Source organism: Schistosoma mansoni, chromosome 1, assembly GCF_000237925.1.
Source record: "Schistosoma mansoni strain Puerto Rico chromosome 1, complete genome".
Classification (NCBI taxonomy): domain Eukaryota; kingdom Metazoa; phylum Platyhelminthes; class Trematoda; order Strigeidida; family Schistosomatidae; genus Schistosoma; species Schistosoma mansoni.
The window spans coordinates 15,997,434-16,016,874 of record NC_031495.1 but is presented as its reverse complement, the minus strand read 5'-3'; the positions used below and the strand labels follow the sequence as shown (position 1 = coordinate 16,016,874).

At 36.0% G+C, this 19,441-nt stretch overlaps 3 protein-coding genes across 3 annotated transcripts; 1 reads left to right on the top strand and 2 right to left on the bottom strand.

Annotated features, from left to right (window-relative positions):
• Positions 1–489: 489 nt before the first annotated feature.
• On the bottom strand, positions 490–810 carry Smp_020360 (hypothetical protein; the record flags this gene model as incomplete). The annotated part of the gene is made up of 1 exon (XM_018793429.1): positions 490–810. The coding sequence occupies one exon, from the start codon at positions 808–810 to the stop codon at positions 490–492; it is 321 nt and encodes a 106-aa protein (XP_018647943.1).
• Positions 811–1,395: 585 nt separating this feature from the next.
• Smp_020370 (putative reticulon/nogo) lies at positions 1,396–14,220 on the bottom strand (the record flags this gene model as incomplete). Its single annotated transcript, XM_018793428.1, has 8 exons — positions 1,396–1,459; positions 2,356–2,414; positions 7,990–8,036; positions 8,551–8,620; positions 9,406–9,544; positions 10,965–11,160; positions 12,120–12,161; positions 14,196–14,220. 8 exons carry the CDS (start codon positions 14,218–14,220, stop codon positions 1,396–1,398), a joined length of 642 nt encoding a protein of 213 aa, XP_018647942.1.
• Positions 14,221–18,744: 4,524 nt separating this feature from the next.
• On the top strand, positions 18,745–19,441 carry Smp_133220 (hypothetical protein; the record flags this gene model as incomplete). The annotated part of the gene is made up of 2 exons (XM_018793427.1): positions 18,745–18,861; positions 19,403–19,441. The coding sequence occupies 2 exons, from the start codon at positions 18,745–18,747 to the stop codon at positions 19,439–19,441; spliced, it is 156 nt and encodes a 51-aa protein (XP_018647941.1).

Sequence of the window (19,441 nt, the reverse complement as noted above, 5' to 3'; positions counted from 1 at the left end):
CACTGTAGAACAACGTAATTTGCCGGATGAAAAAGCAAATAAGATGAAAGGACATAGAATTATGTTCACCGACAAGACGTCAATAACAACTACACTTGTACACATCTTGAGGTGTCCAGATATGTTTATACCAGTTATGTCCACTTATACTGTAATTCATTAAATCCCTGTGAGTGTAGTTAAATACATAGATTTGTTTCCAAGCACAAATAATTTCATTCTTGCTTTTAAACAAACAGATACTACATGACACTAGTTGAAATAACCCTAGCCAGGAAGTTTGAAAGTAAGCATAATTAAAAAAGATATAACAAAGGCTAACATTATTTTAACTAGCAATAAAAGAGTATTTCCTCATAAAGAAGCAACAACACTAGTTATGTAATAAATTATGAACCATATCTATTTTTGGTACAGGGTTTTGAATGAGAACAGGCTTTATGCAAATTAAAAAAACACTTACAAAAAAGATCGACATTTCAGTCAGCATTAAACAATAACCAGTCGAACAGTCAGCATAACATCAATAGTGTGTGTTATTACTAATGTGTCATTAAATGCTCTTAGCAGAAAATGGAAGAAAAAAATACCAATACAACATTTGAGTGATGAGTGATACACGGCAAAATAACGAATAACTAAATATAAATGAAGCCAACAAAAAGGAGTGGTAAACACGACGGTGAAAACCGTAAACAACAACAAATGAGATTTACCATGAAGAGAAATAACGACGAAAGTTACAGAAAGTGCGCTAAACTGACTTAATTTGCTTGTCTGTGTATAGCTAGTAACAAACAATATTGGCATAGGTACAAAGTTCTGCTTGAATATACGAAATCAAAGTCCCAATACACACTTGGAAGTTTTTTGTTTAGCGCTATAAAAAGAAAGAAATCAGAGTTTTATTACAATAAATAGTAATCTAAACACAGCTGAAAAAAAGGAGAGAGATGATGACGACAAATACTGATCAGTTAAAAAAAGAATGAGCAGTTTTGCAATTCACTTTCTTCTTCCTCTTACACCAACAACTAAACTTGGACTTTTGAAACGGAAACCAAATAGAAAATGTATCTCGACAAACATTCATGACAGCACAAATCTTATTCTTCATGGGATGAATAACGAGCTTTGAAAGGAGTTAGTTTTATTTAAACATAAAAGTATGAAGTATGAAAATTGGTAGAAAAATTTACGCAATGTAGAGTGGAGAGAGAGAGAGAGAAAGAGCACAAAACTACTATACTTATTACATGCTTTACAGTTTCATTTATCATATTTATATAAGAAAAAGAATTGCATTATTATAGTTTAGCTTTGGAACATTTTTTATCGTTGTTCGTAGAACTTGGAACGACTCGGTATGATCATTGTAATTGGAAAATAAGAAATTTATTGTGTTTTTTCTTTTAGACCACTGCCAATAATTGGTACCTTTTCGAGATGCGTTTTAAACCTGCAAAAAAACAAGCTAATTAGTCAAGGATTCACTATGAATATAAAGATATGCTTACTTACAAACAATTCCTGTACGATAGGTATTAGCACATGTCTGACGTGGCACAGTTACTACCAATAATAGTCCGTATGCTTACTGTTGTTTGACGTAAACAAGAAATCCCCAAAAGTTTTAATGAGAAGCCGTGACCGGTGTGAGGTTCAACCATGTCGGGTATGAAACAAATACCATCGATTACAACGAGTGATCGTCATACAGTATGGTGAATTGACGAAAGAAATGCGAATCGTTGGATACTAACCTATCATCAGACTGCAGCTCGTTTTTAAAATGGATTTCGTTCTGTCAGGTATATAAAAGAAATGTCTGGTGTAAACAATTACAATTAAATAATACATCAAGAATGTCTTAGAATGATACCGTATGTTGTGATGGCGCAATTAATTTAATTTTCTAGGTATCAATCAGGAGAAGCAGGAATAGTGAGAAAAGAACTCATGCTTTAAATCTTTGCAAATCTACCTTCAGAATACCAATGGAAAAAGAAATAGTACACAGTGTCCACATTCAGATGGAAAATCACTCAGCACCATACTAACTATAGTTCTCATATGATCGCTTCAAACTGATCAACTTTACTGTTATATAATTTAATTTACTTAATCGATAGCCAAGCTAGCTATTCACAAGCGTGGATCGATTTTCTTCAGACCAATAGTGAACCGATATAATTGTAATACATTGGACACTAATTGTGTAATGAACCGATAATTAAAATCACTAAATTTGGCGAAAAATTCGACTGCATAACAATTCCAACAAAATAGGAACTGACAGAAACAATAATTTAAAGATCCAATTGTCAAAATATCATCAGTGAAAGAGTGACTTACTGTGATGATACCATATGTATTTTTGATTTCGCCAGCTCAATCATTTTATCGATTTCCGGCTGGAATTCACAAATAAAAAGAGAGTTTTTATCACGTGATTCAGTAATAATCAATATATAGCCCGGGACATATTCCCATACCACATCAGAAAGAAAGTCAGCCAGTCTCAACGTAGAAACTTGGTGCATACGTACATCGGTTCAATTTGTTATACCCCATTAGCACGGACAGATGGAATTGTCAGGTCAAATCCCATAGTAGGTGTAGTAACAGCATCAGTGGTAATAGAAAACACTAAGAATCGAAGATGCGATTCCAGAAAAATATAAACCAGTGAAATAAACACACAAACAAAACTTAAGAAGAAAGCAGAAGCTTGGAATGTGGGAGAAGACAAAGTAAGAAAGGAAACACAAAATGAAACTAACAAGATGGATGAAAAAGAAATGGAAATAATGTAGAAGTAATTATAATAGAAAGGAATAAACACCGAGGATATGGTTCGAGGAATGAAAAGATGTGGTAGAACGAAGTACTGGAATATAAAATCTAGAGGATGGAGAATTAACGCATCTGGTAAACTATGTTTCAATCAGTATTACAAAAGTGTTAACATAACTTATGTGTTAAGTCTAGGTTCACGTACTCAACTTTGAACTACGTGCTTTTATGTGTACATGCTGCTAATGTCAGTCAGTCAGCTACAACGTAGGACCAGGCACATATATGCATCGGTCCAAGTTGCCATACCTCGTTAGCACAACAAGATCAACACCGGATTCATAATAGTTAATTTAGTGGTGGTGGTAGTATATAAATTATAGGTTGTATATAAGGATATAGTATAGGAAGGAAGAAAGTTATGAAGCAATTTTATTCTCAAGGTTTAAGGGAAGATAAAGAGTGTATACACCTACGCCATTTTAATCGATTCTGAGCCATGTCACCTAGAGTCTCCAACCATTGGTTACGATAGTCACGCGGACCCCAACCAGGTAGTCTGCATCTGCCAACATGGCTCAGGCTAGAAGTTAGTGACTTCAAACACTGATGCCATGTTTTGGTTTGGCCGCCCCTAACTCTCTTCCAACCATCCCCAATACTAGTCATCATAGAGCGTCGTGGTAATCGGTGTTCAGGCATACGTAACACGTGGCCCAACCATCTCAGTCGATGAAGATTCATCACCTCATCAACTGATTTACCATCATTCCCTAATACCCTGCATCTAACCTCACTATTACTTACCCGGTGATCCCAGCAGATGCGAGCAATATTTCTAAGACATCTGTGGTCAAATACCAGTAACCTACGAGTATTCTCTATTCTTAATGGCCATGTTTCACAGCCGTAAAGTAGAACAGAGCGAACTGCTGCGCAGTATACTCGTCCCTTAATTGATAAACGGATATCTCGTCTTCGCCATAGGTGACGTAACTTGGCAAATGCCAAACGAGCTTTCTGAATCCGTGCTGAGATTTCGTCAGACACCAACCCATTAGGACTGATTAGACTTCCAAGATAAGTGAAGTTGTCGACGCGTTCGACTACTTCACTCCCTATCCTTAGTTCGGGTGTTGACGCAGGCCAGTCCTGGAGTAACAATTTACATTTGGATGGGGAGAAACGCATCCCAAACATCCTGTCATTATTACTCAGTTCTAACAGAAGACTATGCATTTTGTCAGCGTCTTCACCAAACAGGACTATGTCATCTGCGTATTCTAAGTCGCTTAGTGGTCCCCCCTGGTAGATCAATTCCTGAAAATTCAGTCGACGAGTGTTATTTCCAGCAACAGGTCTATAATGAAGTTAAACAAAAATTGGGATAGTGGACAGCCTTGACGGACACCACTTGAGGTTGTAAAATCATATGACAGTTCGCCATAAGCTCTCATTCGACTGGTAGTGTTCGAGTAAAGAGCCTTCACAAGGTTTATGTACTTCTCAGGTAAACCTTTCAATGACAGACACTGCCAAAGAACCTCTCGGTCTACAGAGTCAAATGCTGCTTTCAAGTCAAGAAAAACTATCATTGTCGGACGCCGATAAGCATGTATGTGCTCTAAAACTTGACGAATGGTGAATATGTGGTCGATACAGCCACGACCAGGTTTGAAGCCAGCCTGATTTTCTCGTGTTTGCAGTTCACGAGTCTTAGTTAGGCGCCCGATAATTATTGAGGCTAGTATTTTAGATGCTATGTTAGTCAGACTAATCCCTCTATGGTTATCACAGGATGATTCTGACCGCTTCTTATATATTGGGACAATCAGTGATTGAGACCAGTCGGATGGGATTACATCCGTCTCCCAGATTTTAGCCAGAATATTAGTCAACCTAATCGCTAAAATTGGATCACCATATTTAAAGACCTCTGGAGCCAATCCATCAGGACCAGCTGCTTTTCCTCGTTTCAGATTACCTATAGCCTTTTGAACTTCAAGTAGGGTCGGGGGGCTTACTCCAATGTTCCATTCAGGTTTTCTGGGAATAGTGGGTAGTTGTGCAGTAGCTGAAGGCCAGCTAAACTGCTCCTTAAAGTGTTCCGCCTATCGTTCTAAACGTTTGGGTTGAGAGCAGATAAGGGTTCCGTCTTTTTCCGAGATTGTCTCACTTACACTTGACTTCTTAATTCCGGTTTCCTTTATTAGTCTGAATAGTTGCCTGGTGTTGCCTAAAGCCGCTGCCTTTTCCATCTCTTTTGCTTTCGTTGCCCACCACTGCTCACGATCGTTCCTTAGACTTGTAGTTAACCTAGATCTAATTTGTTTACGCTCTTCGTCATGTTCAGAGCCTGATGGGATGAGTTTACGCGAATCCATCAGTGAAATAGACTTAGAGGAAATCCACTGGTTTTTTGGAGCCCTATGGTTTAAATGACTAATAGATGTTACTGCTGTTTCCACAGCTGTTCGTATGTCTTTCCAAGCAGCATCTGGGTCAGTCTCGTTTACAGAACTGCCTAGATGTGAACTCAATTGTTTCTGGAATTCGCATTTGGCTTTCTCGTCCTCCAGTTCAATCCTAATGGGTCTTCTTAGTGTACTTTTCCTGCGTCCATTGAGGCGCAGACAAATGCGCGCTCGTATTAAAGCGTGATCAGAGTCTAGACAAGTATTCCAATACGAGCGACAATTTTCTATTGAGCCTCTCCAACGATGACTGATGACAATATGGTCTATTTGAGTCCATCGTTGGTTTGGTGCAGGTGGTCGCCATGTTAGACGATGTCTCTCCTTATGCTTAAAATTAGTGCTTGCTAAAAATAAACGATTGTCTGAGCATAGTTGCAACAGACGATCACCATTATCGGTTCGTTGAGCCGGAATACTAAAACACCCACCTAAATGTCTTTCTGTTTGATTTAAGCTGCCTACCTGGGCATTAAAGTCACCCGCTACGACTACTATGTCTGAGCGCTTAGCTTTCTGAAGAAGCTCAGAGAGCTTTCTGTAAAAGTCATCTTTCACTTCATCATGTCTGCAGTCAGTGGGAGCGTAGGCAGAAACGACGTGTGTCCCTATCCTTCCGAATTCTTATGGAGCCATTTAGCCGGACAGCACACAGGCGACTGTTAACGGGGATCCATTCTAGTAGTGCCTGTTATGCTTTTGTACTTAATGCTATGCCTACACCTGCAAGTCCGCGAGAACTAGCCAACGGGTCGCCAGATACACGGAGGGTGTATTTCGTTGGCTGTCCATTTTGGCGAGGTGAGGTCAAGTGAATGACCACACTGGGATCCTGTATGTGTGTTTCGGAGACACAGCATACATCAATGGCACGAGATTCTAGGGTTTTAGCTAAGGAGGCCTGTTGACCGATTTGGCATAGGGTACGTACGTTGAAGGTTCTAATGTGTAGTTTGGAGCGAGGTTTTAGTAGACCTGGGACAGCGTTTCGCGCACTATAATCGTTGGCCATGGTGACACTTGAGGAGGAAACCGAGAGAGGAAGTTTAGTGTTGAAAGTCAAGGTAGAAGGAATAGTAGTGATTGAAGAAGAAGATTGATTATGAATACAGTGGTCTTGAGTGCTGTTAGAAGTATGAGGGCAGTTATCACTTCCCGGTTGCCCACACCGTGGAAGATGCTGCTAATGATAGTACCTAGTTGTCTAAATTTGAACTAGGTGAAGAGAATGCTTGAACCTGCAACTAAGTTATGAAAATTACCATTATACCAATATACAGGAAGACTGACAATATTTTTGCAGAATGAATTCAAAGTTCAACTTGTTTATATTATTTTGAGAAAATAATACTTCAGCTTAAAGACTAAATCTGTTTCATACCAGAGATATTGTACATAGAAAATCTGTCAAATGAAAATGAGTATAACTAATTAACAATGTATTATCATAAAAGCTCACCCAAATCTACAATTATAGCAATGCTTTCCATTAAAATGACAGAATCATATGATGGATTGACATTCCCTACATTTATGACTACTAGTTCATAATCATAATAAATCCGTGATTAAAAAGAATGGAGTAAGAAGATCTCTGAATAATGACCGCGATAAATTTGAGACAAAGGATTCTGAAGATCTCTAGATACCCAAAAGTTTAACAGATTAGTGCGTTATAAACTTTCAGTATAATTTAGATAATAAAGAAGTCTACAAAAGTCATATTTACATCTATAATCTCCATATTTTATTAGTGTATGTGTTACGTCGCGAATTATTGCGCTGCTAAATATTGCGTATTGCGATAGGACTACACGAAATTCTACCGGCTGACCAAATTCAGATATCCTAGTACGACCCCAATACTGTTCCCCAACTCCAATAACTCAGAACACAGCCGTTAAATGAGAATTGCTCATGGGGTCCGAAGCAGAATAAAAATGATTCACAGACAAGGCATATTTATACAGTTAAGATGTCTATGAACAGTAACCAATGGAAAGAAAGGACACGTAAAGGTTATAAATAGGACAACTCAAAATTGACCAATAGGAAAACGACACGTGAAAGTCATAGTTAGGACAACTGTAAATAATGACCAATAGGAAATAACATGTGAAATACGTGGAAAGTCTGAAAACATATGTTCGAGATAATTTTTGGGATATTCCTGTGAATATCCTGTCAGTATGAAAAACCTTTGAGTTAGGTATATTTATAATCATGGGTTCTAAGAATACACTATGATCAAGAGATCATGTCATTGAAGAGAAACGTAAATATGATGAATTAATTACAACTACCAATAGTAAAGACGATTAACGTAATATGGGTAAAAAGTTAAAATAGTGTGAACTGAAGTGAGGGACTCAGTGGCTACGACATTTGACCTTCGGTTGACAAGTCACAAGTCCGAAGGTTGCTCCACCTATTTCAGTCTGACCAATGAAGCAGTATCACTAGCTTCCACACAAAGTGAGGCTCAAAGCCAAATACACGAATCCGTACCTGGTAAATGAGCTCAGCCAAGAGAGGTCACAGTTGTTGAGAAATAAAAACGACCAAATGACAACCCGAAATCAAAACAAGATAAAGTTTAACATCACATTGTTCGATATACATCGGTTACCAGGCAACTTATTTTTAAAGTAAATAGGCAATAATAAACATATTAATAATTTTATTACGGGGTATATGTAATATCTGGGAAAAAACTTACTTGGTAGCGCTCATAAAACTTCGGCACACAAAAGACACCAAAAGTAACTGCGATGAAAACAAAAAGAACCGCAATTAGAAGAATAATGAGTGACAGTAATCTGGTACTACGTTATAAAAGTATAGCTAGTTAGAATACCAAAATAGGAAAAAAGAACATATGACTAAGTGTAGATAAAAGTATGTACCCAGAGCTATTGTGAACCAAAGGACATTTTGTACAGTATGTGTTTAACATTATTATTATTACTATTATTATTATTATCATTATTATTATAAATTTGCGGACTGTGAAAAATGAAGAGCAATCATGTTGTGTCCATATTAGAAGGGATATGTTTACATAAAAAGTGGTTTGTGTTTTCAGCAAATCCCTGCCATTACTGGGACGTACCACAACATTGAGCTTATATTGAAACAATATGGGAATATCCCCTGGGATATGAATGTATGTGAAACCGATATCAATCAGTGTTATTCTGATGTTTGAAACTTATAACAACAAAAAGTGGACAACTTTTCGGTATGCATAAAACTGGATTATCATTAAAAAAGAACTTACATAGTATGCATAAAGTTAAGAAGTTGAACTGGGCACCAATGTATGTCAGTAGATATAACAGTACAGCGAACTGAAAGTATACGAAAAATATGCATTGTCAGTTTGTCAGGACAAATTTGGTATGACATGAGGATAAAATGTCGAAATAATTGTGATTACTAGTCCTGACAAGTTCTGATTCCAATATTTCTGGACTGATCAGAAGTTGATCCACACACCCACTAATATTTTATTTACACGTCAAGTGGTTATCCGGATCAAAGTAGGCATAGTATGGGGATATAAACGGACATAATATTTGAAAATTATACTTATTCCATTAAGTCACAGGTGACTTAGTGCTTGTATTTAGATTTAATAGATAACTGGTTATTACGCTAAATCACGTATAGTGCACCGAACTTTGAAATACGTAATTTAAGAAAGCATCAATATACAAGAGGTTCTGTAGGCTGAATAGATTATTCTCTAGTGGAAAGTATGATAATCTACGAAGACAAGAAGGTCAGATACATAGATTTATGCAGAGTATTAAATGTGGCTTTAGTTGAATAATAATAATAAAATAATCGTTAAGTAATCTAATGAAAAGATCAATGAAATAGACTGAAAATTATGGATGTTATTTTAGACAATGTCATGATACATTTCGGTTCAAAAGTAATGAAAGCTAATTCGAAAACAAAATGGTTATCTCAGCATTACAAACTGGTTTAGGCACGTGTGAAACAAATTTTGTTTAGTCGGGTTAGGAAGATATCTTAATAAGTAACGCTGAAATCCAACAGTGAAAAAGTGACAATATTCATAAATTATATACTGGTTTTAAAGTAAATCAATATTAAATAAACATACTTTTACGGATGCGGCGGGGTCAGTGAGTAAGAATATTTCTCTAGTGCGTATTAACCCTTTGTTTAAAACCTCAGTGAGACGTCGAGAAACTTTCTCTGCTTTATCTTGTGGCACAGTGATTTCTCGTTCTAGATATTCTCTACATTTAAATGAAATAAAACAGCTACTTAAGTTGGTTAAGATTGAAATTATGATATGCGAAGTGAAAGGATATAAGTATGTAAAATTTACAAATAACTATCAAGGAATATATATATATATATATATATATATATATATATAGTATTGTATTGTGATTTTTACCATGTTAAATAAGTGATTCATACGAGTCGTCAATAGTCCTTAGATTTGTAAGGGAAGTATTATTATTTGTTGACGTGAAAATCAAACCGAAACTATCGAGAGCTTGAAGGTTTAGAATATATTCAGGAGTTAGAGAAAAATGAGTAGTAAGTGTATATGATTCCCTGAAATATATTTTAATATCTCTAACAGTTAATCATGTTTATCTCTAAAATCCAAATCAGGAAGCTTGTATCTCACAAGGTTTAATCTATTGGTCAGTACACGTAGAGATGGACACGACATCTGTATATAGTCACTGCTGATCTATAGTACCCAGAACTTAACGTTAATCTGTGTATTGATTGAATATATGTCATACGTGTTTCTACTATTTCAGTCAGTGAATGATTGCTTCATGAGTCGACTTGCAACTTCCATTTATTGATTTAATTTCTAAGATTTTGATAGCCATGAGTGATGCTACATATGAATCTACGATTAGACATCGGCAGCCAATGCATGTTATTAAACTAGGATCATGCTTAATGTCTGTACAGTAACCAAGTGAATGAAGTTTTTCCAGACTATACCTTAAAGATTGCTATGGAAATTTATGGTAGAGAAACAGTGGATATTTCAATGTTTTGATCTAAAGCATTGATTTTTAGCTAAACAAACTGCTATGTTTAAAGCGATTACGAGCTCACCTAGTCCGCCAACGGAACAAGGACTTGTGACCAAAACCGATAAACTAGCTATTCTGATGCGTCTCAGTCCCGCTAACTAGAGAGAGAGAGAAGTCGAAGTTCGAACGGGGAATAAATATATTCCACAAGCAGCCAGAATCACAAGCGATCCCAACAGGCACAAATTAAAGGTATATATAAGACATAAAACTGTCCTTGGGAAGCGTTACAAAATAGCATACTGAAAGACACGACGGACCAATAGCGTTTAAGATTTTCCCAAGTGGAAAATACGACATGAGGGTGAAAAGAACGCTTTTAGCGCGAAAACAAAGAAATTGAAAACTTCGAAATTAAAGTACAAAAACAAGGTATTTACCGAATGAGTTCTGGGGATCTAACATCCCCAACACAAACCCGATCAGTTTAGCCCTACAAACTTCATTTTTGGGCATGAAAATATGTTTCAAATATTAATAACAAGAGTAAAAACTTATTTACATATTTTGCAAACAACCTCGTTGTTGGATGAATTGTTATACGTAAATACTAACTTACTATATGTACCTTTAAAACACTAAAACTAACCTGACAAAATTATTTTCTGTTTTAGCCACAAAGTGATAATACATACGCAATAAGTTGACGGAAACAAGAAGGGCTAAACCAATATAAGCAATGAAGGAGATCGCAGAAAGACACATAAAACTAAATTCGACAATCAGCAAGAGAGTTAATATGACTCCTGTTACAATTGGTTGCCTCCAGTACACTATGGAGCGTACTGTTAAAAAGAGAATAAAAAGAAAATATGAATGGTATTAATTAATTTTAGTCATTAGTGAATGGCGAAAATCAAGTTCAGCTAAGAACAATACTTTTACATCACCAAAATTTAGAGCTTGGAGAAATTTACAGTTTACTAGATTGAAAACTGTGTACTATGTTTGGTGGTAAAGTGAACAAAATATCTTTTCATTGAGTAAAGGTTTGACTGTGATTTCGAACACGACGAGAAATATAAGACTACAGCACAGGATGCGTTTTACACATTTCACAACTTACATCTTTCATTATCGGCCTAAATATATTGATGGAAGTATACGAAGGTGGAATATACCAAATGTTAGTTAAAGTTTTTCTAACACATTGTTGCACAAGGAGTTGAAGTTAACACGATGAATAGCAAGGGAGTTGAAATAATTTCTTTGATACCACTCAAGACCACTAATATCAGATCCCCTCGAAGTTATAAACTAAAGGTCAGTGTTTTACATATTTGGTGGCTGAACTTCAGTTGCGTAATTGATCGGAAATCGATGAAATATAAAAATAAATTTGTTATACATTCTTTGAAGGTAATTAATAGACTACGGAAAAGCATCATTTGTTCGTATAAACAGCTGTAGGCTATTTATTGGTAGTCGCCTTAATGCCAATAAGTGGAGCAGACAGACCTTCCTGACTTGGATTTAATTTATTCAGGGAATAATGAAAATCTGTTCAAAAGGGATGCATCTACCGGGAATTTACAGTGGAATGAGCAATGATCTACTTAGTTACTAGAAATATAAGTTTCGCGATGATGAAAATCGAGCTACCTACGTACGTGATTCCTACTTACGTCACGAAATAAAAATCACTTGGGAGAAAACACTTAACAGGAAGTAATCGAATGTATAAGTACTGCCTAACTAGTTTTAGCCTTATGAAAACTCCATCTGTCAACAATTACTGTCTTACCTTTCTCCGCCATGGGGCAACCGTCTGAACAAGCCATTTTACCTGGAAATACAAATGAGACAGTAAGACGGTTATTTATGTGAAACAATATTTTAAGGGAGTAACAGTAGCAATGAATGGAGAAACACGTCACTACAAAAAAAGAAACTCAGATCTCCTAAAGGAACAAATGAACAGCCAGATCATGATGACCTTTGAATACTGACGACTAAAAATTGGTTAAGGTCATATTTCGTCACAAAACCGAAGTGACACTTACCTATCTATTATATCTGTACACGTTTTTTGTACAATGGTCTGCTTAATGGTGTTAATATCCACTTAAAGTTTGGTGACGGTACCTTACTCCAAATCCTTAAAGATTATGCCACACAATTTTCCAGGTGTATGGAAAACACGCTGTATCCTATCTGAGGACACACTTGGCGTTACTAGTTTTTAAAATAGGTAAAAAGTACAGTTCCTCAGACAACTTGTGATGCACTTCTTGCCACTTCCTACTTTGAATTTCGAAATCTGACCTAGGGACAATTTTACAAGACTATCTTTATGTTCACTGGAAGTGAAGTATCTGGACAGCATAACATTTTACTGAACTAGTTTTTGCGTTATCAAGCATCTGATTTCTGAAGATTGAAAGACCCACATTTTTTAAACAACACCACCTTCCGCATGCGCAAGATATACAGATGTGTAGTGAGGAGTGAATACACTGCAACAATATATTTATTGTCTCTTTGCTTACAGTAGAATGCACATTTATCTAGCAACTATTCAGTTTTATGAGGTTGAAGTCTTACCCGGGCATAGTGGTGCGGAGTATACTAGTGAGAAGATGAAAGTTTATCTTACCTTCTCTAAGTTGAGCGACTAAACACTGTCGTAGGGTGACTACCTTTAACATAGGTTCGCCAAATTTCATTTATCACAGTAGCATAAATATCCCTCCCTTAACGTAACTGAGTTAAGCTAATCAACCTATCCTCAGTTAATTAATTATACTTTCAAAGCCACCCTACACCTAACCAACTATGCCTTCTTGATAAACAAAATACAATCACAACTACGAAAATATTCGACAGTCTAGAGACAAACCCGATCACTAACTCAAAAGAAAACAGCTTGAAATACATTGGGTGAGCATCAAATATCCGTGGAGTCTAGAAGATGGTTGTCGAAACAAGTTTGCTGTTAGATACATGAAACTATTGGGTGTTGACAAAGCTATACAAGTTTAATAAGATCATTAAAAATTAGCATCAATAATCATGAAAAGTAGTAATGATGAGTGAAACTTAAAAGAGGGGAAGATTATAGGATGAAGGTTAGAATCAGGGATAACTATAAAATATTATAAATGATATTCGTATGCACCGCAGTCTGAGCTATTCACATAGCGCAGTTTTAATTAATGGGACTCATGTGTAGTGTGCGATAATTAGGAAATAGAATTGAGAAATATCGTCATCCAGAATAACTGTTATCTACTTGAGACAAATAGGATTGCGATAATGGCAAACAAGATCACGTGTGAGATCACTTGGTGATAAACATAATACTTTCCGCTTATGAAACACTAATATGAGCGATGAATAACAGAATTTAAGGACAGATAAAATTTCTAGGCATGTACAAAAAATTGATTTCACTTTGATTGAACAGAATCCTTGACAGTGAGTCAGCAAGGGTCGTGACCCAACGGATTATGTTCAGGTGCAACAGTACTAAGTTAGGTTCTCAAATTTGGTGACGTAAATACAGATTTATTGTCGTTACACAGACTGAACACGAAGAAACTATGTCACTCCAAAGAAAAAACGAAACTGTTGAGTAGGTAGAGTGTGCAAATACTTCATTTTTTTGTCACACAGGAATCTTTAAAAAGTACCCCAAACAATTTGAGACGTAAAAATAGTAATGTATACTTTGGAGTTTGGACCATCAGGTATACTTGATTATAAATAACCACAAAAGTAACATCACTCAAGTAGCAAGATATCAAGATAGAGACGATATATATAAGACTTATTAAGACATAGTGTAAAGTAAAATAATAGCAGGTAAGTGAAACCTTACCTGGAGTGACACCGTCGGCCAACATTGCTTAATTTCGTAATTCCCAATAGCGCGCTGAACTGTCCGATGGCGAATAGTTGAAACCTAGTTCAAGGTTGTAAAGATAAACAAAAACTATCAAGGGAACTATTTTCTGTGCTATTTATAAATATTACATAGCAAAGAGCGTTTTTTGCTGCGTTCGTGTTATAAAATTTGCCTCAATGTATTAACGATCTTCCTCAACAAGTTTCATCTGACTTATCGCTTTTTGCTGATGATGTGAAACTTTGGAGAGAGGTACGTAACTATAAGAATATACTAGTACTTCAGGAGGATCTGACCCGACTTCAAAGTCGGGCAGACGACAACGGACTTACCTTCAACACTTCAAAGTGAAAAGTAGTCCATCTGCGACATGTTGCAGACTATAGTTACAACTTGGGTAACTCCTTTCTAGAAGTTTCCCAAGTCGAAAAAGATTTAGGAGTGTTGGTACCCTACGACCTGAAGTCGTATGCGAACTGTGGCAAAAACGCCGTTCAAGCAAACCTTGCACTGGTAACATTGAAATGCATTTTTGACCAGTTTGACGGTAGAACCTTCAACATAATCTTCAACAGTTTTATCCGTCCCCATTTAGAGTACGGAAACATAGTATTTCCTCCCTTCCTCCAAAAGGATAAGGACACTCTGGAACGTATCCAACGTCGAGCCACGAAATCAGTTCGGGGACTCAAATTCAAACTCTACGAAGAGCGCCTCCAATCACTTAACCTTTACCCGTTAGAGTACAGGCGTCTTAGAGGTGACTTTCTTATGACTTACAGTATCCTTAACATTTTTAGTCATCCCCTTAAACATCTTCTTAAGCTTAGTCACAACACTAACCTAAGAGGTAACACCCAGAAACTGGAGACCCAACATAGCAGAACAGATTGCAGACACAGCATCTACTCCGTAAGAGTTTTCAGATGCTGGAATTCGCTGCCTACTGAGCTAGTCCAAGCAACTTCCCAGGAGTCCTTTAAAGGGAAACTTGACTTGTTCTTAAGGACTAAGGATAACATATTATTATGATTTACCTAATTCATTTTTTTCTTTTTTATCGTTCATATACCTACGTTTTTGCCTGGAGGTATTGGTGATCCACTGCTACTAGACACGAAGCTCGTTAATCGAAAGCTTCTTCTTTTCCGTCCTCAACCTTTCAAACCATTTGAACCATTTACCTCTTCGCGTCAAATAAATTTTGAGGATGTTTATCAGCTCAACATCACAAGTTTGCTAATCATGAGCTGAGTTTCATTCGTAACTCCAGTCATTGCATCATAAATAAATCATCAAAGACTGACGTAGATGCCATGAACACATTTTTGTGTTTGTGGTATGGTGTCGCCATGTTAGCCATGAATAATTATTTCTGTGTTTACCTATATTGAATCAAATCATGCCGATACCTGTGTTGAAATATGGTGATTCCATCTTCCGGGTTGAGATCTGATGGAAAGGATAAACTAATGTGATTGAGACATTGCCCTTTACAACTTTAGCGCATTTTCGAGCGTCATCTTCAGTCTGCTAGTTTGTACGAACCACTCAACTTATATAATTTAGACTTAATATCAGCTAAGTGAGCTTAAATCAATTGATTTGCAGTTTGGGAATATTGTGTGAGTAACCTAACTGTATCTTATGTGTATTATGGATTTGAAAAGGCACTTTCCTGCTCAAGTATTTCACCACTGTAATAGGGTGACGACCGTTTAATGTGCTCGGTGCACATATAGAGTTATCTTACCCTATTCCACCGAACCAGTAAACATATAAAAACAAGTAACATGGAACCTGTTTTCACTGAGACTCTTTGCAAACTTTCTAATGTCACAGAAGGCAGAATCATATAAACACACATAATCTGAGATTTTTACATTCTGAGAGTTCAGCCTTCAGCTATTCAAACAGTGGAACTAGGGACGAAAATCCAGACAGACAAGGGTGACTGAACTACAAAAAAATTTGGACGCTCACAAGTCCAAGTACTAAGAACGACTGACAATAGTGATTACTAAAGGAGGTCACCGATTAATAAGTATTTTTTGTGTAAAATTAATTTGATCATAGTTCCTTGTTTCGCCAGATAGAAAGTCAACTCTTTCTAAATGCGACCGAATAACAGACTTGATCCTTACAACTATTCCAGGACAACTACTAAGACACGACGAACCTTTACAGCACACCGAATAACGAGCAATCTACAATACATTAAGACCAATTCCTATCAACTGCACCGGCCGACAGTGATAATCTAATGATAGATAATTATGAAAGTGCGCAAAAATCGTGATATCAATCTACGGCACTACTACAGCCGAATGCATATAAAATCCAGTTGGAAGTGAATGAAAAAGTGAACGCTTAGACTTAATACAGAAAGCGGAACAACACGAAATCAAGTGGTTTATACCATATCATAACAAACATGTTGGAGAGAAAATAAACTTCCTATTTATCATACTTTTACTGTTAAATTCAAATGAATTATTTATTTACTTCATCTCAAGATGCCAATCAATCAATCCGATTTCTTATATCAGATCGTTATATAGGAATTGCATGTTGGACAAAGTATTGCTAGTCGTATTGTGGTTAATTTGATGTCGGTATATATTGTTGCGTTTTCTCAGGTATAGATCCCAGTTTGTATATTCTCAGGTGGTTTCGAATCAAAACATCATGACAGTTAATTTGTTGTTTTTGTTAGTTTTTGAATTTGTTGACAAACAGCTCTCGAAATGCTTTGATATGTTTTATCATTTAATAAAGCATCATGATGCTTTAAATAATGAGAACGTTCTTGCAAGAACGTTCTCATTATTTAGGGAAAACTTTCGTGAAGGTACTAAGTTTGTTCATATAACAGTTTATAGCTACAAATTCTTTATGTACGTGATCTTTGGTAATTGTTAGCATACAAACATATGTTCTCCATAATTAAGCTCAGTTGCTTCACCAAGCAAACGTTGAAGTTTAAGCCGTAGTAGTCTCTAAGTGATATAGAATTAAAAAGTGAACAATCCTGATACCTATACTATAGTCCTTCTATCACATTATTCTTATTCCTATAGCATTATTTACACTTTTCCTTTCCTTTCTCCACAACATTCACTTTGTTTCTTCAGCTGAAGAAGATTCCTAGGAATCTATAAACAAAAATTTCGATCGAATGATATTATGTGACGGTGAAACGATGTTCCAAATGCATCGTGCAACTGAAATTCCAGTACCTGATGCCTTTGAAAAACCTTTCAAAATATTACTTATTTATTTGACGAAAAGAGTCATAGAGCTTCCATCTAAAACAGTTCGGGTTTTCTCAAAGTTTGTTTTCCTGAATTCATCAATGTCAGAGTAATCGAAATAGCATTGGATGTCGACCAAGTCTTCAATCATATGTTTACGTACACTTTGGTGTACTTTGGTTTTATCCACAAATCATAATACTCTTTGACTATTCAAACTGTGCAAGGTACGGAAGAGCCTTGCAATTTTACCTAGTAGCTAAAAATAATTTGTCTTAACCACAAAGTCACTACCATAAAAAGTGACCATACAGCCAGAATGTTAAGCTATAAATGCTTTTACATCCAATTTTAGCTTGTAATCACCCATTTCGGCTGATATATTTCACAACAGTGAATACACTAACTAAACATTTGGTGTTAGACCAGTCGCTCACAAATGAATTCGTGTAGCAGGTTATAGGATAAACTAACAGTACGAGCGGCAAGCTGTATTGTCTGATCGCTCAAACAAGTTTAAATAAACAGCTTGCGAATGTATCTTACAAACGTTAAGTTAATCTTAAGTTATTGTTTAAAAGTCATCCGTAAGTAATAGAAACTTCCCTCCTATTTTAAGCATTTAAAAAGATTTGGTCAGGGTGTCAGTGAACTTCTAGTAGCGTGTTTTCAAAGCAGAAATATATGTGGTCAGATTTCATCCAACCGTACTTATGGTTTGACGGCTATAGTTTATACTCGATAGCTACCCAACAGCTATATTTATTTCTCATCAAAACTAAAATTTGGATAAAATAAGGGTAGAAACTAATTGCCTAGTTAGATATTATTGACAATATACAGGTTATTACATCCAATAGTTGGAACAACAGTTGCCAAATATTCCTCACTTGCATTTATTCATTTCTATGTCTTCATGTAAAATCCTGGGGTGTTATATCTACTTTAAAAATTGTATCCAAATATTTTGGGTTTATGATCATCATTTTGAGACCGTTCATGATATCTTTGAACTTTCTTTTTGTTCTGCAGGTTTCATGTCCTAAATTATTTTCAAAGTAAAATGACTGTAAAGGTTGAGTCTTTTCTCGTGGAACGAATTGTGTATATCGGCATAGCTTTAATCATCCCAAGCTATTCAATTTATAAACTTTTTATCTCTTCAAAAAGTTCAGGTGAAATACCTTCTTTAAACTATAATGATAAATTCAGTGAATCTAAATTTATTACGACTGAAAAATGTCAGTTTATCTCAAAATTTGGTGTTAATGCAAGATGCGGCTGAATTACAGTGGACGTTGCTCCCGTTGTGGATGAGTTTTGTACCTTATCTTTTACTCCATTCAATCGCATCATCATTGGTTTTTACGTTAGCGAACAAAAAAGTACTTCATGCTTGTTCCTATATAATCAGTGTAGATATTCAAATGTTGTCGAATAATATTATCGATTTCGCTCATCAATTATTTGGTGGGTTTTAAAATCATAATGGACGTCTTTTTGAACGTATTATGCTTTTCATGCATAAGTTATTTGGTCTTTGGAAATTATCTCTTGATGTGGGTGTTTGCGGTTTTAGTGTTTCAAGCATCTGAATTTTTTGTAAGTTCAACGAACTATAATATTAGTTAACTCTTTAATTCTTTTACGAGATTCACTATTGCATGTATTTTCAACTTTTAACCCATATGAGAAATATTTGAAGTCTATATATTTTCATTTAGTTCGTGTTGGTTTTATTGAAGTGACAGTGCTGCAAATGGTGAAAAGACTAAATCCGCCTGTATAAAATACTGGTGAACAATAAATGTTGGAGGTATTGTAGATACCTTTTGTGTTAGGGCTCAAACTGAATAGTACTAGCGACTGCTTAGCCTGTTACAGAACGCTTAATCAAAAAACGGTTTATTTAGATTTATTGTAAAGCGTATTGAAAAGGCTGAAACAATTGGTAAAATGGATTGA